Raw genomic sequence first — 25,214 nt, forward strand, 5'->3', positions numbered from 1 at the left:
CCTCACAGGGAATAGGAGATGCTGCTCTTCGAGCTTGCGCTGAGGCTTGCTGGACTACAGTAGCAGGCTTGCCTCAGAAATGTTATCATGGGAACATGACGGTGTGTTAAAGTGGAAGGCCACTGGAAGGTCTGGGTCATTTTAATGGACAGAAATAAGAGACTCAGAGAGCTACAGCTATGAAAAAACAACTAGTATCTGGAGGAAGGAACCAGAGTCTTCAGGAGGGTCAAGAAGTTATGAAACAGGGGTTTCTGAAGACATTGCAGCTATCTGCAGACAAGTAAATGGAAGCATCAGAGATGTTTTGGTATAACTAGGGATACCATCACTGACATCCGCCAACTCCAATATGAAGATCTGCAGATGCGTGACTTATGAAGTAGTACGAGGCCCATGGTTCTGAAGATCACAGCAGATTGAACCTTCTAGTCAACGGTTTCTTTCAAATCTCAAATGGGGTCATGAGCTCCCAATTGGCGATCCACAAGTACATTTCTAAGTTCACCAATGGCTCTACAGGAAAGTAATTCAGTTTGTTCAGTTCACCACATATCCAAAGCGCCAGTCAGTGCCCAAACTGTTGGATTTGCAGCAATTACTGGGTTCCTTAGATATAAGGGACCATTAAATACACATATGTGGCTCTCAGTGCTTTGTGACATCATCTAGCCACATTCTGGGACAGGAAGGAGTTTCACTTGCTCAATTTTCAGCTTGTTGGTGTCAGACACAACCTCTACAAGTGTAGGCCTACTACCTAGGAAGTTGCTGCAATGCTTAAATTCAGCATCACTCCCAGGTTCCTTGAATGTTTGCTGCAGCCATCCAGTACACTACCTCCCTCAAGAAAATCATCTCTATTCTTGGCTTGTCAGTGATAAGAGATACTCCTAGAAGACAGGGATAATGATATACATTGCCCATGCATCCACTATTGCCAATAGTGAAAGGTGATACACTACCAGGTTCCCTTTGGGAAATGAAGCCCGCAAGGTCCCTACAGAGTTTGCAGAATGTCCTGCACATCTGCCCATAAAACCTATTTTGTTTCACCTGTGCATGTAACTGTACTAAGCCGAGAATATAATTGCAGAAGAAAACCCGACCAGCTTTCTGCAACAATGCCTCTCACTTATAGGCACACATTTAGTCTAAAAAAAATGCAACCCAACATCTTATGAATGTAATTAAACAAATGTTCGCAAATTAATTTTCAGCAATGTAGACTGAGGGATAACATTTGCCAGAATACCAGTCCTTTAATGCCAATTGATCCTTTACATTGCCCACTTGGTTTAATGTGTCATCAGAAAAATGACTATGGCACTCTCTCAGGACTATACTGAAGTGTCAACCAAAATTATGGACTCAATAGTTTGGAATGCAGCTTGAAATCACAAATTCAGAGGAACATGTGAAGTGAGAAAGAGTAAGGCTTTTTCTAAAAAAAAAAGAAGACAATAAATATTTTATGATATTAAAATTAAAAGCAAAACACTGACCGTTAAGGTTGGTAATATCTGTGCCCTTGCTTGTAGAAAGTTTTGCAGCACACTGTGTCACAAGAAGATTTTTATCTTCCTGGAGAAGAGATGGAGCAATGCACTGAATTGTGTGCAGACATGCCTCAGTCAAAGGGAAAAATCTGGAAACAGAAATGCAAATTAGTGACCAGGGACTACAGCATACAATTGTACGAAAACATATAGGTTTCTCAAGCAAGTAAGTAAAAGTGCAAATCCAGATGAGAGATTAAGACTAGGATTCATATCCCAGACAAGGTCATATTTCACTCTGCGCCTGTACCTCCATCACCATTATAACTCTGACCCAGTTTCCTAGGATGGAATTCATCCTTTTTAAATAGTGGGTTCCTGACCAGGAAAGAGTTCATAAACTTTCCAGCCACGTTATCCGAGCCAAGCCTTAACAGCCAGCGCTTGAAAGGTGTAGATGCAACCCAAATGTGGAACAATTACATTCTCTAAACTGGGTGAAAAATGGAGGCAGAAAAGGGCAATAGAAGGAACTTGGGAACACAGACTCCTTATTAACAGCTTCCCAGGGTTGGTAGCTATCAACTTCCCCCGGTAGCTCCAGGAAGTGGCAATACTTGTAGGACCTATTTTCTTAATCAACCTTTTCAGATATGTTATTACATACCTCTGGAGAAGGTGGGCTTTGAACCCAGGCCTCACAGTCCATGGGTAGGGACATTACCATTGTCCCATGAGGACCATAAGCAGAAAATACACTGTGTCTGGGCCTGAAGAGTTACATTGTCATTTTGGCACACAAGGAGACACCCCCACCCATCAAGTCTACTCCACTCTCCGTGGAGCAATCCAGTTTGTACCAATCACCTCGCATGTTCACTTCCCTCAAATGCTCACCTAATTTTCTTTATCAAATAACTTGAACATCTCCACTTCTGTCATCCTTGTAAGCTACAAAGTTCCAGATCATTACTGGCCGAGTAAAAAAAATTCTTTCACCTAGCACCTTTGAATATTTTCACAAAACCTTCAATCCATGACCCCTCGCACCTATGCTATCAGCTAAAGGGAACAGCTTTTCTTTGTCTACTTTATTTAATCCTGTCATAACCTTATATCCAACCTTTCCTCAATCTCCTCTACCTCAATGAGAATACCACCAGCTTCTTCCAAATAACTTGAAGAATTGAAAAGTGACATATTATTGAAGTAGAGAGAGATTACAGAACTCTGAGGGACAGAGAGATCTCAGCGTGCTGGTTCAGGAATCACAAAAGTTAGCACATAGGTAAAGCGAGTGATTCAGAAGGCAAATGGAATATTGTTGTTTGTTGCAAGGGGAATGGAATGTAAAAGTAGGGATGTTATACTATAGCTATTTAGAGTAATGTGCACCATTTAGGTCTCCTTATTTAAGGAAGAATATAAATGAATTTAAAGCAGTTTATTCAACTGATTCCCGGAAGGAAGGGATTGTCTTATTAACTTTAAAGGGATAAGAGATGATTCTTCTTGAAATATACAAGATCTTGAGGGACTTAACAGCAATGGTGAATTGATATTTCTCCTTGTGCGAGACTAGAACTAGGGGACACTAAGGGGTACTCCATTCAAAACAGGAATGAGGGAAGACCTTTTTTAACAGAAGGCTATGTTTCTATGAAACTTTCATCCTCAAGGAGTGGTGGAGGCAGTCATTGAATATTTTTAAGGCAGAGGTAGATAGATTCTTAACTAACAGGGGAGTCAAAGGGTATACTAGGTAGCAGAAAGTGAAGTTGAGGCCACACAATCACATCAGCCATGATCTTATCAAATGGTGGAGCAGGCATGCGGGATTGAATGACCTATTCCTGCTCCTAATACATATTTTTGCATGTAATCTTGCAGTTTAAGACCCTCATCCTTGGATTTACCCTGCTTCCTTCCATTCCATACCCACTCAAGGACCCACACATCATTCCTGAAGCATGGTGATCAGACTGAATGTAATATTCTACTTGTGGCTTAACCAATCCTTTACAAAGGTTCAGCATGATGTCCCTTTTTGTACTCGATGCCTCTATTTATGCAATAAAATTTTCAAATGCTGTGCTAAATCATCTGTCCCATATGACTTGCCACCTTCAAACATCTATACACATGAATCCTCAACAGCCCATCCAATTTGCATGTAGTGGATGGGCAAAAGGACAGCCAGCAGCAATTCAGGCAGGAAGTGGAATAATAGTAGCCCTTCATGCTCAAATGTTTCTTCTTTATTATGGCACCCAGAAAACTGTGGCCCAAGTACGTAGAACTCAAGAAGGAGTAATTAAAATCAATAGTAATACATCTGGCATGACAATAATAGCATATTGGAAATTGGCTCGAAAGAAAACAGATCACGAGAACAAGGTGGAACAAAATGATAATAAATGCTGCATGAGCAATACTTTTATTAAAGGTAAGGGAAAAAATATAATAAATAAAGCTTTGAGTGTGTCTTTATTAAAAAATGAAAGCACTTTTAAATATTATTTTTTAATCTACAATAACTTACCCAGAAATAGAAAATACCGAATTCAAGAGTAACAAAGTGACAAGTGCAATCATTTCTTAATTGAATGAAGATGTTATAATGGTTACATTCAATAGCCTGAAGGGGACAGGTTCTTTAAAAGTCAATATCTGAGATTATACAGCATAATGCTAAAGTTCTTAAGAATTGTACACCCTCCAATTCACCACAAGCAGCCCTTGGAAAATTGATGGGATGAAATATATAGCTTTAAATTGATAAAATTTCTTCTAGACTAATAATATAATATAGTACAAAACAGCTCCAGTCCACGCATTACAGGGTGATACTTCTAACATTAAGAATGAAAAGAGGGGGGACATGATAGGTGACTTCAAATAATAACTGAATTTAAGCTTCTTGACATAATCAAGTCCTTACCTGTCCACTGTAATGTACAACTGTTTTAGTTCGCAACCACCAATAACCTTGGTTTGGGTGATAAATTGAGATGCAGTTAAAGCCCAGAGCAATCCACTCTGTAATGATCTATTTGAAAGAATTTTTAAAAAATTAATTCAATTCCTTATCGATTTTTGTTAGGTCAGGATATCAAGGGGTTTGGAGAAAAGGCAGAAAAGTTAACTAAATGGTGTAAGAGGCTCAAGGGCATCTCTTCCTCTGTTCTTTTAACATATTTCAAATTCTTACGAGAATTACCTTCCTATAATGTACAGCTTTAATTTCTGTTGATCAAATATATTTGAGGGATAAAGTGTGCCCCTGTCATAAGTAAGTCAGTTATCTGTAAATTAGGTCCACTAGAATTTTACGCTGATTCAACAGATTGCACTCAGTATCATCTTAATGCAATTACGTTGGTTTGTAAAATCAATGCTTGTTTGATAATTCTACTGGGACTGAATGTTATATTTTCTCCTTTGTGCTGAAGCTCAATTTTTGAAAACCTCATCAATTTTAACACATTCAAACTTTGTTTTATTTGTAATAAACACATTCAATAGTAGCTTTCAAAAAGAAACAAGATAAATCCCTGATGGAGAAAATAATTGCAGGGATATGGGAAATGAATGGGTTGTGAGACTAACAATGTAGTAGCAGACCATGATTCTTCTTAATATGTTGTTTATGTAAAAGTAGGAAGTCCCATAATTCTATATTTTATCTGTATCCTGTTCAGTAACCAAAGTATAGTCGACACCATCACTGAGTACACTTTAAGTTTACAATGCAGCCCACTATTCTGATTAATCTATTATGAAAGGAAAATTTGAAAATGAGGACAGGAAAAAGAGATGTTTTACACTGAGCAGAATCTTTGCAGATCTATCAGACATTGAAATTTTGGATATGTAATTTAGTACTATACTAGATTTAGTTCAGCAGTATCTGAAAGAAAATGCTCAGGAACCAAGATATGCAATATGTACCACTTATTGGACGACAGCATTGCAAAACAGTCATTTATCACAGAATTACAGTTCATTTTGCCCATGCTATATTTGTTCAAAAATAATGACACACAAAATTTACATGGTTATTTTGATCTTCCAGTCACTCAACTGACTGAGAAACACCAAAGCAGCAAGATCATGGGATCAGCATCACTTCCAAATCCTCCAGAAAGTCACACTTCACCTCAATTTGGTAATTCAATTGGAGCACCTTTACAAGCAACAGATCAAAATTCTCCAACTTCCTCAGCAGCACTATTGCTGTTTTATGTCACTACTGTAATAGCAGCAGTTCAATGAGAAGATCCACCATCATCATTTCAGGGAATTGAAGGATGGGTAAAAATACAAGACCAAGACACACAAAAAAACTCCACAAGAAGCATACATTGCATAAATAGGTGAACAGGTTAAAATTGCACTGAATTTGGTGCCACCCAAACTGAAGAACACTGATTGTGTCCAAGTTGTAGCTACAGGTTCATAATATTGGTAGATGGGTGCACTTCAACAGTAGCACTGATATCAAATGAGGCCCAAATGTTGTTTGGTGGTCTGATTTAGTACCACTCCATCATAAAGGTTGAATCTGATTGTATGATATGCAAATTAGTCATTGTAAGTCACAGGAGTAGGTGCAATGATGCATGACCTTGCTCTAATAGATGGAACCACATTAAAACGTTTATAGAGGCATAGAGATGTACAACACGGAAACAGACCCTTCAGTCCAACTCGTCCATGCCAACCAGATATCCCAACCCAATCTAGTCCCACTTGCCAGCATCTGGCCCATATCCCTCCAAACCCTTCCTATTCATTTACCCATCCAGATGCCTTTTGGACTGTAGCTGTACTAGCCTTCACCACTTCCTCTGGCAGCTCATTCCATACACGTACTATCCTCTGTGTGAAAATGTTACCCCTTAGGTCTCATCCTAAACCTATGCCCTCTAGTTCTGGACTCCCTCACTCCAGGGAAAAGATTTTGCCTATTTACCCTATCCATGTCCTTCATAATTTTGTAAACCTCTATAAAGGTCACCCCTCAGCCTCCAACGTTCCAGGGAAAACAGCCCTAGCCTATTCAACCTCTCCCTATAGCTCAAATCCTCCAACCCTGGCAACATCCTGTAAATATTTTCTGAACCCTGTCAAGTTTCACAACATCTTTCCAATACAAAGGAGACCAAAGTGCACGCAACATTCCAACAGTGGCTTAACTAATGTGCTATACAGTCGCAATGTGACCTCCCAACTCCTGTACTCAATACTCTGAGCAATAAAGGAAAACATACCAAACACCTTCATCACTATCCTATCTACCTGCAACTCCACTTTCAAGGAGCTATGAACTTGCACTCCAAAGTCTCTTTGTTCAGCAACACTATTGAGGACCTTAAAGTTCGATGTATAAGTCCTGCTAAGACTTGGTTTCCCAAAATGCAGCACCTCACATTTATCTAAATTAAATTTATCTAAAAATGGACATTTTTCAAGATGTCACCATCTTCCATGTCCTTTTCCACAGTAAATACTGATGCAAAATACTCGTTTAGTATCTTCCCCATCTTCTGCGGCTCCACACAAAGGCTGCCTTGCTGATCTTTGAGGGGGCCTATTCTCCCCTTAATTACCCTTTTGTCCTAAATGTATTTGTAAAAATCCTTTGGATTCTCCTTAGCTCTATTTGCCAAAGCCATCTCAAGTCCCCTTTTTGCCCTCATTTCCCTCTTAAGTATACTCCTACTGCCTTTATGCTCTTCTAAGGATTCACTCAATCTATCTTGTCTATAGCTGACATAGGCTTCCTTCTTTTTCTTAAGCAATACCTCAATTTCTTTAGTCATCCAGCATTCCCTATACCTACCAGCCTTTCCTTTCACCCTAACAGGAACATACTTTCTCTAGATTCTCATTATCTCATTTCTGCAGGCTTCCCATTTTCTAGCCGTCCCTTCACCTGCGAACAACTGTGCTCAATCAGCTTTTGAAAGTTCTTGCCTAACACCGTTAAAATTGGCCTTCCTCCAATTTAGAGTTTCAACTTTTAGTTCTGGTCTATCCTTTTCCATCACTATTTTAAATCTAATAGAATTATGGTCGCTGGTGCCAAAGTGCTCCCCCATTGACACCTTAGTCACCTGCCCTGCCGTATTTCCCAAGAGTAGATCAGGTTTCGCACCTTCTCCAGTCAGTACATCCACATACTGAATCAGAACATTTTCTTGTATACACTTAACACTATGGCAGTCCCAGTCTATGTTTGGAAAATTAAAATCCCCTACCATAACCACCCTATTATTTCTACAGATAATTGAGATCTCCTTCCAAATGTGTTTCTCAATTTCCCTCTGACTATTAGGGGTCTATAATGAAATCCCAATGAGGTATTCATCCCTTTCTTATTTCTCAGTTCCACCCAAATAACTTCCCTGAATGTATTTCCAGGAATATCCTCCCTCAGTACAGCTGTAATGCTATCCTTTCTCAAAAACGCCACTCCCCCTCCTCTGTTGCCTCCCTTTCTGTTCTTCCTGTAGCATTTGTATCCTGGAACATTAAGCTGCCAGTCCTGTCCATCCCTAAGCCACGTTTCTGTAATTGCTATGATATCCCAGTCCCATTTCTTAAATAAACTGATGTTTTCCTTACCTCAGCAAACTCTGTAAACATTCTTTATCACACAGAAGTCCAAAATATTTTACATCCTTTAAATTCCCAAACAGTAACATACATATACCTTCTAATCAATCCCCTGCAATACATGCACCTTTTATTATGCCCCTAAAGTAAGTATTCAAACCCTGTCCTTCTGGGAGTTTTCAAAAGAATCTAGGCCATTGCACCTTTTGTCAAAAACACAATTTCACTCTCTGCTGACTCGTACTTTACCACAGCGATTACTTTCTGTCCAATGTTTCACTTCTTCATCCCCACAATCTCACTTATTTATTCCTCTATATTAGAATTAGCTCCCCTTAGAGTTCAAAGCAAATTACCAGAACATAAAAGAATGAAACAGAATGTTTGCAAATTAAAACCTAAAACTGCAAGTGTTGAAATAATCCTTTACTGTTGTGCAACAGCAATATTGAATTTTGTGGGTAATAAAATCAAAAAATGATAATGACCAACTAGCAAGGCTGGACAGAAAGTAACTGCATTTCTTACAAAGGTCCTGTGGATTTTTCTCAGAATGGCTTATGTATTTTACTTTGGCTAACAAAGAGCATTTTCTAGCAGTGAATAAATACACCCTTTAGTGTATAAAATTGTGACATCAATATTATATTCCATATTACAAGATAATTTTTAAAAATCACTGGTTTACTACAATATATGCTCAGTCACAGAACTGGTGTGATTACCTGCTAAAGAGAGTTTCAGACAATGCGCTGCATGCTTTCATCAGTCTCTCATGAGTAATTTCAAATTGAAGTAGCATTTCACGATACTTTTCAATAGTAGGACAAAAGTCTTTCATTTCTTCACACCACTGCAAAGAATACAGCATTTCTGCAGCAACTAGTAAAAACAAGAAACAAAATGCACAAGTATCCATAATATTTCTATAGACTAAATAAAACACTCAAATGCTTTTTTAACTTTATTGCAAAATTGTGCCACATTAGAAGAATGCTTAAATATTTTTAAAATAGCAAACCAAATCATATTGGCTTTGCCAATCTAAATACACAAGTTAAGCAATCAGTTTTGTACCCTCTGACTTAAAATATATAGTAAAATCTCAAAAGGAGATTTATACCATAACTACCTAACATGATTTGGGGGTGCCAGTGTTGGACTGGGCTGTACAAAATTAAAAATCACACATCACCAGGTTATAGTCGAACAGGTTTATTTGGAAGGATTAGCTTTCAGAGCACTGCTCCTTCATCAAGTGGTTGTGGAGTATAAGATCGTATGATGCAGAATTTACAGCAAAGGTTTACAGTGTGATGTAACTGAAATTATACATTGAAAAAGACCTGGATTGTTTGTTAAGTCTCTCATCTTTTAGAATGGGCATGTTGGTTTCAGTTCTTTTATATATAAATTCCAGAACTTTTTTAAAGTTGTATTCTCAAGTGAACTTGTAACAATAGGTGCTATGTCAGCCCAGGTAATGCACTGAAGGTGTGAAGTGCGCTGTGTGAGGCTGTCTGTACCCCCATGGTCAGACTGATTCTAATCTAAAAAGAGGGATTTACAGAATCTTACATGGATTCAAGCAGTTTTTGAGCAAAATAAAATATAACTCTGCAAATACAAATTCAACCTACAAATTTATAGGTGTATGTGTGCATGTGTGTGCACATGAGAGAGTGTAAAGGGGTATAAGTCTATGAGAGTGTGGCAGTGTGTGTGAGAGCATATGAGAGGGTCTGCGTGAGAATATAGGTCTGTAGTAGAGAGTGTGCGCGTCTGTCTGTGTGTGTATATAGTGCAGCGGGATCACCTATAGTGTGACATGAACCCAAGATCCCAGTTAAGGACATCCCCATGGGCACTGAACTTGGCTATCAGCCTCTGCTCGGCCACTTTGTGTTGTTGCCTGTCCTGAAGTTCGCCTTGGATGATGGACACCTGAAGGTCCAAGGTTGAATGTCCCAAACCGCTGAAGTTATCTCCGACTGGGAGGGAACACTGCTCTCCGTTCATTGTTGTGCAGTGTCCATTCATACCATGCCTCAGGTACAATTGCAAGGCCAAGCAGAGGCCTAGCAACAGATCACACACACAAGTTGGTTGGGTGAATCTGTACTTGCAGAATTATATTTTATTTTGCTCAAAAACTGCATGAATCCATGTAAGACTCTGTAAATCCCTCTTTTAGATTAGAATCAGTCTGAACATTGAAGCATAGACAGCCTCACACAGGGCACCTTCTGTTAAAGTTCACTTGAGAATGTAATTTTAAAAAAGATTTGCAATTTACATATGAAAGAACTGAAACCAACATGTCCATTCTAAAAGATGAGAGACTTAAACAACCTTTTTCAATATATTATTTCAGTTATATCACACTGTAAACTTTTGCTATAAATTTTGTGTCTTGTGATCTTATACTCCACAACCACCTGATGAAGGAGCAGCCCTCCAAAAGCTAGTTCTTCCAAATAAACCTGTTGGACTGAAATCTGGTGTTTTGTGCTTTTAACTTTGTGCCTAACAAGAATACATCCAATAATTCTCCAAGTGTACATTCACACCATATAATATTTAATATCGTGAATAGAAACTAATATCAACAAATTCTTCCCCACCCCATCTAAAAAGGCTCTATTGGTCATCAATATCGAGAATGATGAAAGGAAGGACTGATGACTGCATCTTTGACAAGGACACAAGATTATGAAGGTTTCATGAAGAGATTTGCATCAGTACTTTGAAAACAGAGCCAGTTAAAACAAAGTAACTTGAATAGTGTGTAACAGATGTTGGACACAATTGCACAGGGAAGGTCATTGGTTGAAGCCTGCAAAATTGCACTATTAATCTTTAAAATCAATTATGCCGACCACGGAGAAATCAACAGAACATATTCAACATCTGAGGAATTATACACAAGAGACATTAGGATTCTGCTATAACAACCTTAGAAATTATTTATTTTTGAGCCTCAGCTACAAAAACATCGTTATTAAATTTAATGTACATTAGATTAAAATGAAGACAATTCAACTTAAATGATTCTCTTACTAATTGCAACAAAATTAGCCTTATTGAAAGACAGAAAACAATGAACCAAGTATTATAACAGAGGAATTATGCAATGCAATGACGTAATGCAGCATTAAAAAAAAGTCACAGCTGAGAAGGCAGCCTTGGAATAAAAGCAGAAAATACTGGAGAAACTCAGCAGGCCTGGCAGCATCTCTGGAAGGAAAGAGAGCTTGTAACCTGAAAAAGTCATACCAAACTCAAAACTCTCTTTCTATCTCCACAGATGCTGTCAGGTGAAATGAATTCCTCCAGCACTTTTTTCTTATTTTTGACCTTCAGTACTACTTTGCTTTTTTTTGAAAGTAATCAGTGAAACTGCTAAATTAACACTTTTATTCCTTGCATCATTATTATATATTCTTGCTCAGATAAGACACATGTAATCACACTTTAGACCAGGGAGTCCCGAGATGTTGCCCACCAGGATCCCATTTCAACTCTTGAAAACTGGTATCTGTGTGTGTGTGTGTGTGTGTGTTGGGGCTGGGTGGTGTGTGTGAGACAGAGAGAGGGGTGGTGGTGAAATTAGAAACATGGAAATTGTATTACTTTTTCAAATAATGTAAAGCCTAACAGACACTGAAAAAGCCGTCTTAGTAAGAAGATTAAATTACAACTGCCAGGATGCGGACAAGAAAGATTTCTTAGCAGCATTAGAAACAACACTTAAAAGACAACTAACTCACAGAAGAAATCCAACAATCCATCAGACAAGTAGTCACACCAACATTAAACAGAAAAAAAGGAAACACACTCAATACACAAAAAAGGAAAGCACTGGAAAGACTTAAAAAAAGACAAAAACATTGTTATCCTACCTGCAGACAAAGGACACTTGATAGGCATTCTAAATCGAAGAGGCTACATTGAAAAAGCAAACTCACGTCTTGCAAACAGCAACACTTACCAACAAGTGACAATAGACCCGAACCCACTAGAGAACGGAATCACAGCCCGACTCAAAAAACTTCAGAAATTTGGACACATAAATAAGACCAACTTCCAAAAAATGAAACCAGATGGATCCAACACACCACGCTTCTACGGATTACCCAAAATTCACAAACCAGGAGCCCCCCTCAGACCCATAGTCTCACTACCTGAAACACTAACTACAGATTGGCCAAGGAGCTACACCAAAGACTAAAACACTTAGTAGAAGACTCACACCACTCCATCCACTCCACCCAAGAATTCCTGAAGACCAAAGACACTAAGATAGAAGAGGATGAAATAATGGTCTCCTTTGATGTAACAGCCCTGTTTACCTCAATCAACATTAACCTGGCCAAGGAAACACTGGCTACACTATAAGACGACCCAAAGACACAGACACCAAACACCATTAACTTCATCAACAAGGAGATGATGATCAAGCTAGTGGACCTATGCCTTACCACCCACTTCACCCTCAACAACAAAACATACAGACAAATCAATGGAACACCCATGGGATCTCCACTATCAGGGTTCTTAGCAGAGGCAGTAATGCAGAGACTTGAACAAACAGCTCTGCCAACCATCCAACTCAAACTCTGGGTCCGCTACGTGGATGACACCTGGATGACACGTGGATGAAACAAGTTAGAGGAAACCTTCAAGGCCATCAAAAATACCCTTACTGGCATAAAACTCACTAAAAAGAGGAGGAAAACAACAACAAACTGCCATTCCTAGATGTCACAGTAGAGCGAACAGCCAATGGGAACTTCAAACCAGCATCTACAGAAAAACAACACATACAGATCAAATATTGAACTACAGAAGTAATCATCCCAACACCCACAAACGAAGCTGCATCAGAACATTATTTCAACGAGCCAACACACAATGCAGCACAAAGGAACTACACAGAGCAGAGGAAATGACCTATACCGTGCGTTCAAAAAGATTGAGTACCCAATAAACACAGTCCGCCGATTTCTCAGCGATAAACGCAAACAAGCAGTCAAAACACATCCAGAAACCCTAGCCACTCTCCCCTACATCAAAGACATCTCGGAAATGACTGCCGGACTACTCAGACCCCTTGGCATCATGGTAGCCCACAAACCCACCAACACACTAAAACAGCAGCTAATGAACTTCAAAGACCCTGTACAGACAATGAGCAAAACTAACGTCATTTACAAAATGACGATTCCTGAAGAAGGGCTCATGCCTGAAACGTCAATTCTCCTGGTCCTTGGATGCTGCCTGACCTGCTGCGCTTTTCCAGCAACACATTTTCAGCTCATTTACAAAATATCCTGCAAGGACTGTAACAAACAATACATTGGACAAACAGGCAGAAAACTAGCCACCAGGATATATGAACACCAACTAGCCACAAAAAGACATGACCCTCTCTTACTAGTATCTTCACATACGGATGAGGAAGGACACCACTGCGACTGGGACAATACACACATCCGAGGACAAGCCAAACAAAGACATGCACGAGAATTCCTCGAAGCATGGCATTCCAATCAGAACTTAATCAACAAACACATCGAGTTAGACCCCACTTACCACCCCCTGAGAAAAGGAACAGGAAGTGACTTCACCACAGGAAATAACATCACCAACCCAAAGTAACCCAAACATATAAATAGAAAGCAGGAAGTTTCAGCATTGCTTCGCATGAGGTCCACTGAAGATGTTACCTAGTAAGGTAATGAAAGGTTCATTTCCAGACCTATCAGCTCAGCGAGCAAACCTACATCCAAAACCTCAACCTGAGCTACAAATCTTCTCAAAACTCGCTAATGTAAAGACTACAATTTTTATTGCTGCTGGAGCCAGGCCTTGAGGTTGTGTCATTTAGACTACAGCCAGAGTTTGACAAAAGTGGAAGGATTTGAAACTGCCATGCTGTTGTTCACTCTGTCAGAGCTCAACAGCACCTTTACTGCCTCAGAACTCTGACCTCAAATTCTGTGACCCCATTTGGGCTGCTGCCCTCATTTTCAGAAGCCCTGCTTTAGACTCAAATACTCAAACGTCATCAAATGTATTTCTATCAGTTTACCATGGAGCTGATGGACTAATAGATTGTTGGATTGTTATTTGGAACATGACTACTGTGCAGGAGTGCATGGGGCACCCAGGATACATGCATATTTACATAACTAATAGTTCTTAACAATATGAAGCAAATAACTGAATAAACAACAAACAACATGGCTGATTAGTTTACAATGTACAATTCGCTATACAAAATACTATTCATAGTAAATCAGGACATTATGTTAAAGATAATCTTAAAACATTAGAAAAGTCTTTCAAAAAATGTCAATTAACTTAACTAGAGTCATAGAGATGTACAGCATGGAAACAGACCGTTTGGTCAAACCTGTCCATGCTGACCAGATATCCCAACCCAATCTAGTCCCATCTGCCAGCACCCGGCCCATATCCCTCCAAACTCTTCCTATTCCTATAGCCATCCAAATGCCTTTGAAATGTTGCAATTGTACCAGCCTCCACCACTTCGTCTGGCAGCTCATTCCATACACGTACCACCCCATGTGTGAAAAAGTTGCCCCTTAGGTCTCTTTTATATCTTTCCCCTCTCACCCTAAACCTATGCCCGCGAGTTCTGGACTGCCTGACCCCAGGGAAAAGACTTTGCCTATCGAATTTTGTAATCAACAACTAAGAGCTTTGGATTGGTGAGTCTTTTTGCTGATATACCATCAGCTATAATTACCAAGAGTTGGATGATGAGCTTGCAAATAGATTTCATATCCTATAAAGTGGTTATGTTACTGTGTCAACTGTCCTGTAAAATAGTTATTTGATTAACATTAGCCATCATTGCAATGGTAACTTTAGCTATCTTGTAAGAAGCAACAGACAAAAATCTTTTTTTAAAAAAAAAAATCAAAGGATACAGAGGTTTATAAAATCATAAGGGCATGGATAGGGTGAATAGCCAATTTTTTTTCCCCTTGGTAAGGGAATCCAAAACCAGAAGGCATAGATTTATGGTGAGAGGGGAAACATTTAAAAGAGGCCTGAGGGGCAACTTTTTCACACAGAGGGTGGTACATGTATGGAACGAGCTGCCAAAGGAGTTGATGGAGGCAGGGATAATTACAACATTTAAAAGGCACCTGTATGGGTACATGAATAGGAAGGCTTTAGGGATATGAGCCAAATGCTGGCAAATGGGACCAGAGTAATTTAGGATATCTGGTCGCCGCTGATCAGTTGGACTGAAGGGTCTGTTTCCATGCTGTATAACTCTATGACTATAACTTGGATGCTGGAAGTCAAAAACAAAAACAAAAATTGCTGGAAAAGTAAATCAGCAGGTCTGGCAGTAGTGGACAGCAATTTATTGCAAAAATATGCCTTATATAGAAGAAAAGCTTTCTTTTTGTTCACAGATATTAAAGCAGTTCTGTACATGCTTTGCATATCAAGAAAACAAACACTGGAATTTGACATTCCTCGCAGTTGCAAAAACTAAAGGCATTTCTTACTCATGCAGGACAGTATTTACATAAATGGAGGCAATCAGGGGGCCGATAAATAAACAAACCCTTGTTAAACTTCAGTAGAAAGATCTTAGACAGTGGTGTTTCTCCACAGCACCTTGGCAACAGCTACTCCAAGCTTTAATGCATCCCTCAGCTCATAGTCCTGGACCTTGGAACATGCCAGTTTGCAAACACTCAGTCAAGGTCAATTCTTTATACTGGAAGACCAACAAGCTTTGGGAAGACCAAACAGCATATTTCATTTCAGGTCCAGTGACTCTTCTTCATAGCTGAGACTAGCTAGGAAAAGTTTGGCATTTGTGCTAAAGAGGGGGTTGCAGGGGAGGGGGAGGGTTGGAGGTGGGTGGGGAGGAGTAAATCATAGGTGGCAATGGAGCCCAAAGAGAGAGAAACACAGTTGGGCAGTCAACCTGGGAGAATGAATAGGTACTAATGGGGACTACTGATAGTTGACAATGGATTATTTTTGTTGGCAGCCCATGACATGACAAGGCCTGGTGTAGGGTTGGGGTAAGGACCTAGGAGGTGCTCAAGTCCTAAAACTGCTGGACTTAAAATTGAGTCCAGAACACTGCAGGGTTTCCATCTTTAGGAGATATACCAACCTTACCCTAGCTACAATCAGTTCTGAAGGAGAGTCACCAGCATGTCCACACATGCTGCCAGTCTTGCTGAGTTTCCCCCACAAATTCTGTTTTTGTTAAAGAAAAATCTTAACTAAACTCTCAATGAGCCAAAACAAAAAGTTGGATTTCCTCAACAAAGGTTTATTCAGCAAATATGTGAAATCTTAAGAGTTTGCAAGTTAGTACCAAGACTACCAACCAAATTAGTGGTTCTAAGCTGTGTTCAGAGTACGGCAAGAAGTCTCAATAATTACTGAGATATGGAGGCACAAAAACTTTTAAAAATCCTTGCTTCTGCAATTGAAACTCCATGCATATCAGATGAGATCAAGCTGTGTTTAGTTATGATTATGGAATGCTCTGCTCGCATTTAAAGCCACAGTTTATGCATGAATAATAATCATGTGATCAATATACCAGAGGGTGATCATATTTATGAAACTCCAGCCAAGAACTGACATAATATAAATTTGATCAGAGCAGAAAAATTAGTTTCCAGCTATGACAAACTAGCAGAGTGCATAAGGCCAAGGGGAGGATGATAAACATGATGAGGCTGTTTTGATTCAAAGTTATTTTGATCTCACTGTATTCTTGATTGAATTTTGACAATTCTAGTTTTTCAAGTTTAAAATTGTTATTTGAGGTCTCATCAGTAGGAGATGGTTTGAATGGAAAGTAGGTTTGTAAATGAGTAAATGTTTCAGCTATTAACTGAAAATTTAAATTTCTCTTTTTAAAACAAGTCTTTCCAGGTCCCGTTCTTCTTAAAAAGTGAATGGTGACTGCAAATGGTTCCCACAACATCCAGTTTTGCAGTTTTAAAGCTTAACCCTCAGAAATATCACCTACACGTTATTTTAGTAATTCTGTTATAAGTTTTTTTTTAGTTGCTCACTCATAAACTACTCTCAAGACATCAGAGTGTTTAATTATTAAATATTTAAAACTGGGTTAATTATCTAAGAGCTTAACAACATTACCAATGAGCTTACTTCCAAACAAACTTACTTTCTGATGTAGACAGGACTGAATGAATTTCTTCCTGTTCACTGAATACATTGGCTTCTAATATATGTAACAGCACGAAGTTTAATAATGCTGTGATACACAAATGACTTGGTATCTTGTCAGAAGAGTAAATATCAGCACCAACACACAGAGCATCTTTGTTCAGACTCAACCGCTCCATCAGCAATACTTTACTCAGCCACTGTGAATAAACAACACATTAAATTTTGGAAGTTATTTATCATTACACTATTGGAATGCATCAAGAAATACATATTAAACTTCCAAAATCATGCTTGGTCACCAAGCAACTTTTAAATATTGATGACAGTCGCTAAAGCTACACATTGCACAAATGAAATAACATATCATATCTAGTCATTGCTTTGCATGCACCCTACTTCGTGTAAGGACACCATTCGTTTCTGTCACATCTGCTACAGAGATGCCACATTCCACAGGGATGCTTATGACACATCTTCCTTTCTCCTCAACCAAGGATAATCCCTCCATCCACATTGGCCGACATGCCTGTCAGCTATTTCCGATTCTTCCTTCCTCTTAAGGATCATAGAGATGTACATCATGGAAACAGATCCTTCGGTCCAACTCATCCACGGTGACCAGATATCCTAAATTAATCCAGTCCCGTTACCATAATTTGGCCTACATCTCTCCAAACACTTCCTGTTCATATACCTATCCAGATGCCTTTTAAATGTTGTAATTGTACCACCATCCACCACTTCCTCTGGTAGCTCATTTCATACACACACTACCCTGAGAGTGAAAATGGTGCCCCTTAGATCCTTTTTAAATCTTTCCCCTCTCACCTTAAACTTATGCTCTCTAGTTTTGGACTCCACTACCCTTGGAAAAAGATCTTGGCTATTCACCCTATCTATGCGCCTCATGATTTTATAAACTTCTATAATGTTACCTCTCAGCCTCCGATACTCTAGGGAAAATAGCCCCAGTCTATTCAGACTCTCCCTATAGCTCAAACCCTCCAATCTGGCAACATCGTTGTAAATATTAAGGTTTTCTGAATCCTTCCAAGTTTCACAACATCCTTCCGACAGCAGGGAGACCAGAATTCAGCGCAGTAATCCAAAAGTAGCCTAACTAATGTCCTGTACAGCTGCAACATGACCTCACACTCCTATTCTCAATGCTCTGGCCAATAAAGGCAAACATACCAAACACCTTCTTCACTATCCTGTCTACCTGCAACATTACTTTCAAGGAACTATGAACCTGCATTCTAAGGTCTCTTTGTGCAGCAACATTCCCCAGAACCTTACCATTCAGTCTGTAAGTCCTACCCTGGTTTTGTCTTTCCAAAATGCAGCACCTCATATTTTTCTAGAATAAACTGCATCTGCCACTTCTCGGCCCACTGGCCCATCTGATCAAGATTCCGTTGTACTTTGAGGTAACCTTCTTGGCTATCCACTACTCCACCCATTTTGGTGTCATATGCAAACTTACTAATCATACTTATGTTCTCATCCAAATCATTAATATAAATGACAAAAAGCACTGGACCCAGCATGCATCCTTGTAGTACACCACTGGTTCTAGTCCCATCCTTTCTGCTCCCTCGCAGCATAACAGAGTTTCACTTGCCCTTACACCCTATCCTCTAGCCTCCATGTTCAAAGGATCCTCCGCCATTTCCACCACCATGACAGCCTGACCTATGCTACACGGTCTGCAGCAATTCAAGAATGCTGTTCACCACCATCTTCTCAAGGGCACGAATGAATGGGCGATAAACAGTGATCTTGCAAGTGATGCTTACCCCTGAAATAATTAAATAAACAGCGCATGTTTACATATTGCGCAAGACATCAAATTTTACCTGTGGAGTTAGTTTCTGCCTCAGATTTTCCCATTCTGAATTATTTGGAACAATGCATTCAATAAATGTTATGAGATGACCACGAGGTAAAGGCTGAGCCGCTTTCAGCTTATCCAGCAAAGAAGAAGTGCACGTAAGAAGCACTTGGAGGCTTTAGAGGAGAGAAAAAAAAATGAAATTATTGTCTATCAATTGCAAACAATTCAAAAAATCATCAATTTTGCACAAAATTATTTTAGCTTATAACCAGAAAGAACACCATGATTAGCAATGGTTTAAATTCAGGTAATTTTCTAGCTTCCTCGTCTGACAGCTTTGATGAAATAACTTCATTCATTTATGGAGACATCTAATGGCAATAATTTGAGCTCAAAAGGTATTTCAAATGACTGAAATTGCAAGACTCATTGAACTCATGGAAAATTGGTTAGTTTGTTCAAAATTGAGCTGTTAATTGGAAAAACGTGATGACAAACAAGGAAGCAACATCTAAATACACAGCAGTGGTCAATAGTAAACATTATTTGAGCAAATATGAATGAGTCAACAGCAGATGTCTTCAGTCAAAAAACCCTTGGATTTTAATGTATCCTTTTCCCATTTCAGTCCATAATTAAAATAATGAAAAACGAATATATGGTCTTTATACAACTAATGTGAGGTGGTGCATTTTGGAAAGGCAAATCATGGTAGAGCATATACACTTAATGGTAAGGTTCTGGGGAATGTTGCTTGACAAAGAAACCTTGGTGTAAAAGTTCACAGTTCCTTGAAAGTGGAGTCTCAGGTAGATAGGATAGTGAAGAAGGCATTTGATATGCTTGTTTTTATTGGTCAGTGCACTGAGTATAGGCATTGGGAGGTCATATTGCGGCTGTACAGGATATTGGTTAAGCCACTATTGGAATACTGTGTGCAATTCTGGTCCCCCTGCTATAGGAAAGATGTTGCGAAATTTGAAAGGGTTCAGATAAAGATTTATAAGAATGTTGCCAGGGTTGGAGTGTTGAGCTATAAGGAGGGGCTGAATAGATTGGGGCTATTTTCCCGGAGCACTGGAGGCTGATGGGTGACCTTATAGAGGTTATAAAATCATGAGGGACATGGAAAGGGTAAATAGGCAAGGTCATTTCTCTGCGTTGGGGGTGTTCAAAACTAGAGGGCATAGGTTTAAGGTGAGAGGGGAATGTTTTAAAAGGGATCTAAGTGACAACTTTTTCACACAGAGGGTGGTGTATGTGTGGAATGAGCTGCCAGAAGTAGTGGAGGATGCAGATACATTTACAACATTTAAAAGGCATCTGGATGGGTACACAAATAGGAAGGCTTTACAGGAATATGAGCAAAATTTGGCAAATGGGACTAGATCAGTTTAGGATATCTGGTCTGCATGGACGAGTTGGAGCAAAGGGTCTGTTTCCATACTGTATAATTCTGACTCTCTGACTCGAAAGATGCTGGTCTGACAAGGTGCACCCACGAGTGTAAGAGTTCAGAGAAAACATCAGAGCAAGGTACAGGCTTGACTGTAAGGAATTCACTACTCTCTGTAATAAAACTCAAGTGTTTCGGAATGTGTTCCTTCTATCCAACTCTCAACGCAAAAGTAGGGGAGGAGATGGTGTTAATCTCATTGTCAATGTTGTTCTCCATTAGAGGTAAAGGATTTGTTCAATGAATACATAGGAATTTGGCTGATGGCAATGTCAAAGTCAGAAAATCTTATATGACAACACTAAATCATTATCATACAGCGTTGTCCTCCTGCCTCTTCATTTTGGACAGGAAAAGATCAATTAGAATGACAGAGACTCCTTCATCTATGAGCTCCATGTAACTAATTCAAAACAAAATATGCCATAAGGTGCCCTACCAACATCCAAGGTCAATGCACAGATATTAGTTGGATCTGATCACCGCCTGAAGTAATTTTCTGATCAGCACTTTTAAGAGATACAGTTATGGCACAGCACTGGCCACGCTACAGATTACTCTCTGGTACACGGCACGGTGGCACAGTGGTTAGCACTGCTGCCTCACAGCGCCAGAGACCCGGGTTCAATTCCCGCCTTAGGCGACTTACTGTGTGGAGTTTGCACGCTCTCCCAGTGTCTGCGTGGGTTTCCCCCGGGTGCTCCGGTTTCCTCCCACAGTCCAAAGATGTGCAGGTCAGGTGAATTGGCCATGCTAAATTGCCCGTAGTGTTAGGTAAGGGGTAAATGTAGGGGTATGGGTGGGTTGCGCTTCGGCGGGTCGGTGTGGACTTGTTGGGTCGAAGGGCCTGTTTCCACACTGTAAGTAATCTAATCTAATCTACACTTGTGTGAGGATACAGTCTTAAAGTACTTTCATTCAAAACAGAAATGTTACCCTTGTGTCCATGACAACACAATAGGAAACCCAGATTAAAATAACAGTTCCTCAGCTCACCTGAACAGGCGTACTCTAGTATTCCCACAGAGAGTACAGAAATGAAGTGGAACATACTTTTTCAAGACTACAAATATAGTTCAGCATTCTCAATAAACAGGAAGCAAGAACAGAAAGATGCTGTCTGACTCAAGGCTAGTACCACTGCAGCGAAGCTTGTCATCGAAGCTAAGTGACCTACAATCATTAACTACAAACGAGATTTGAGTAAAACATTTTGTGCACTAAGAATCACCTGAAGTAAAGTCCAAAAGAGTGCTGGATAGTGTGTCAACAATTACTGTTTACAACTGTTATAATATCCAAATGTCCTTTGACACAGGGAATGTTATTCAGACTTGAGATGATAAGTAGAAAGTGATATTTGTACCAAAAGAGTGTCAAGCAATGAAAATCTCTGAGAGAGAATCAATCTATTGTTGATATTCAATGGAATTATCAATTCTGAATCCACCACAAGAAACATCCTAGGGTAGCCATAAAGCAGAAACTGACTGCATCAGCCAGATAAATACATTGGCTAAAAGAACTGGTGCAAGGCTTTATCACTGTAATCACAGTTTGAGTCTCAAAGTTTGTCCACCATTTACAAGACAGAAATCAGGAGTATGATGATAGACTCTCCACTTGTTTGGGTGAGTGCAGCTCCAACAAAACTCAATAGGTTCGACTAACAACTGCATACCCAAAGTCCTGCTGTATGGCAAACTAGCCACTGGGTCATAACCTCCTGGATGTCCATACTATTGCCATAAGGATACCAAAAACTGACATAATACAAAAACATGAATGGAATTAGACACTGATGACTGGGAGTCAGTCTTGATGGCAATGGTCACTCCTTAGAAGGACAAAGAAAGAGGCAACTAAAATCAAAAACCTCAGCTAAACTGAGAATAGATCTAAGAGAAAACTGACGGCAAGAATCAAGCACCTTCTCAGTCGACAATTTTCACCTGCAGCAAATAAAGCAGAGAATGGAACAGCACAGTAGGGCTCCTGAGCCTCGCAGAGATGCTTTATATAGATTTGACCACTGCGATACAAACTATTGTCCAGTGGCAGTCTTATGTCTCCGAAAAGTGTTAGTATAACATCTTAAAATAAATTACTTAAAAAACAAAAGCAATTTCAATATTACTGTGTTCTTAAAATTTGAGTTAAACCACCTAATTAATTGCATTGAACTCTCTTACAATGAATAATCTCCTGATGACAGAATTGAGAATTGTAATTTCAAAATCGTTTGGGTCACGTCACCAGGCTATTTTGCGAATTATTAAATAATTTGAAATGAAAAGTTTGGAAATAGTATAGTAAATTGAAGGCAGAAAGTGAGCACTGCAGATGCTGGAGATCAGGGTCAAAGAGAGTGGAGCTGGAAAAGCACAACCAGTCAGCCAGCATCCAAACAGCAGGAGTATCGAGATTTCGGGCAGAAGCTCTTCCTGATGAAGGGCTTATGCCCGAAACGTCGATTATCCTGCAGTTTGGATGCTACCTGACTGGCTGTGTTTTTCCAGCACCACATTCTTCGATAGTAAGTTGATGGTTGGTATTTGTTTCTTCTTCAGAGTGCTGCTATGCTTTCAAAACTTATTTTAAAAAGTAAAATTAAAGAAACATGTTTCCTTTCATCTCGTTTAGTTTTGTTTTGACCACTTCATTTGGCTATAAGTTCTTCAGAGGAGAGTTAGGCAAGCTGATCCAATTCTAAAAGTATAGTTTATGTTTTGACCTTTGAAGAGCTTACTTCTGCAAACAAGTCCCTTCCCTTCTCTAATGTTAGCATCTTTGCTACATTAATGGTGTCCATTCCATTCACCTAACTTCTCATCTTAAGTATAATTGAAACTATCACCGTGTACTGGACTTTAAAACTAACTCTTGCTATAAAGGTAATTGACTAATATCCATATCACTGGATCACTTAATATTTCAGTCATATAAATAAATGTAATTTAAGTATCTTTCCTAGATGCTAGTTTGTTCAAAATCCTTTGAATATTTATCAACACATTTTCTTGCCAATATTTTTTGGAACAAAAGATTTGTATGCAGTAAGAAATCACTTAGCTGTGGGCAACATTCTTATCATCACACCACAGCTGGACTTTTCCTACATTATTCTAATGACTGCAAGTTCAAGAAGATTAATTATAATTGCAAGGAATACATAATGCAAAAATGCCACATCTCAAATTTACTACATGTCATAATATAACAGCATGCAACGTGTGTATTAAGACCAAGCAAGGATGTAATATAAGTAAGAAGTTGCTTTGCACAACAGGCAAATATCAACTGGTCAAGCTTCTCACAGGAAAATATATTTATCTGTGTAGAAAATATCAGAAAAAGAGTATGCTTATTTGTGAAATAATACCTCTTCACATCCAACGTTGATGCTTGGACTTGAGTTTTCAACCATATTGCAGAGCTATGAAAGAAACCACATTTTCTAAAATTCCCATCTTGTTGTTTGATTAGTGATGTTAATCCTAGCAACCAGGTTTGTTGTAGTTTTTGCAGATCAGCATCTAAAACAAGAAGAAAAAAACTCAATAATTCAATAACTTCATGTAAAATATATTTTAACATACTTCAACATCCTGAAGCCCTGAATATTTTAGTTGTGGTTTGGAATGTTTCCTTTGAAATTGTGGCTTTTATGAATGGTGCAAAGGGAACTCTTGAACGCATTCATCACAACTTCTTGTTCTGTGTTTAAAATAACCTGGATATGGTAAAAACAATATAAAATGCCACAAAGCTGGCATCTTCGAATAATGATGCATTCAGTGTTAAGGCAACGATAACTATAAAATTTATATCATAGAATATACTTTCTATAGAAATGGAAAATAAAATTATCCTAACAACAATTAATTTTGCATATATATAGAATGCAATTCACAATGATTTTAACAATTTCTTCAGGGTTTTGTGTTCTAAAACTTTGAGCATCAGAAAAATAGAAAATAATTTACTTCAACATTTAAAAAGAATCAAAAGTATAATTTAAATACTCATTTTCTTGTTGTATTCACACTAATGCAGGTTATATCGTAGAATTGTCATCTGTACATGTATACTGGACAACATTAAATTTTATAAGTATATTATTTGCTGTGGTTCTGTTCGCCGAGCTGGAAGTGTTTGTTGCAAACGTTTCGTCCCCTGTCTAGGTGACATCCTCAGTGCTTGGGAGCCTCCTGTGAAGCGCCTCTGTGGTGTTTCCTCTGGCATTTATAGTGGCCTGTCCCTGCCGCTTCCGGTTGTCAGTTTCAGCTGTCCGCTGTAGTGGTCGGTATATTGGGTCCAGGTCGATGTGTTTGTTGATGGAGTTTGTGGATGAGTGCCATGCTTCTAGGAATTCCCTGGCTGTTCTTAGAAGTAGCTGAAACTGACAACCGAAAGCGGCAGGGACAGGCCACTATAAATGCCAGAGGAAACACCACAGAAGCGCTTCACAGGAGGCTCCCAAGCACTGAGGATATCACCTAGACAGGGGACGAAACGTTTGCAACAAAAACTTCCAGCTCGGCAAACAGAACCACAGCAACGAGATCCCGAGCTACAAATCTTCTCA

At 39.1% G+C, this 25,214-nt stretch overlaps 1 protein-coding gene across 1 annotated transcript in view; it reads right to left on the reverse strand.

Moving 5' to 3' along the window:
• The window catches only part of ltn1 (listerin E3 ubiquitin protein ligase 1), a 153,107-nt gene that overhangs the window by 46,894 nt on the left and 80,999 nt on the right, over window positions 1-25,214 (reverse strand). The window contains exons 14-19 of the mRNA XM_043700680.1: window positions 24,009-24,162; window positions 19,193-19,343; window positions 17,329-17,530; window positions 8,846-9,002; window positions 4,441-4,548; window positions 1,506-1,648 (exon numbers count right to left, since the gene is read on the reverse strand). Of these exons, the coding sequence (XP_043556615.1) occupies window positions 1,506-1,648; window positions 4,441-4,548; window positions 8,846-9,002; window positions 17,329-17,530; window positions 19,193-19,343; window positions 24,009-24,162 (915 nt within the window). The remainder of the gene's footprint in view (window positions 1-1,505; window positions 1,649-4,440; window positions 4,549-8,845; window positions 9,003-17,328; window positions 17,531-19,192; window positions 19,344-24,008; window positions 24,163-25,214) is intronic.

This window comes from Chiloscyllium plagiosum, chromosome 12 (genome assembly GCF_004010195.1).
Source record: "Chiloscyllium plagiosum isolate BGI_BamShark_2017 chromosome 12, ASM401019v2, whole genome shotgun sequence".
Lineage (NCBI taxonomy): Eukaryota > Metazoa > Chordata > Chondrichthyes > Orectolobiformes > Hemiscylliidae > Chiloscyllium > Chiloscyllium plagiosum.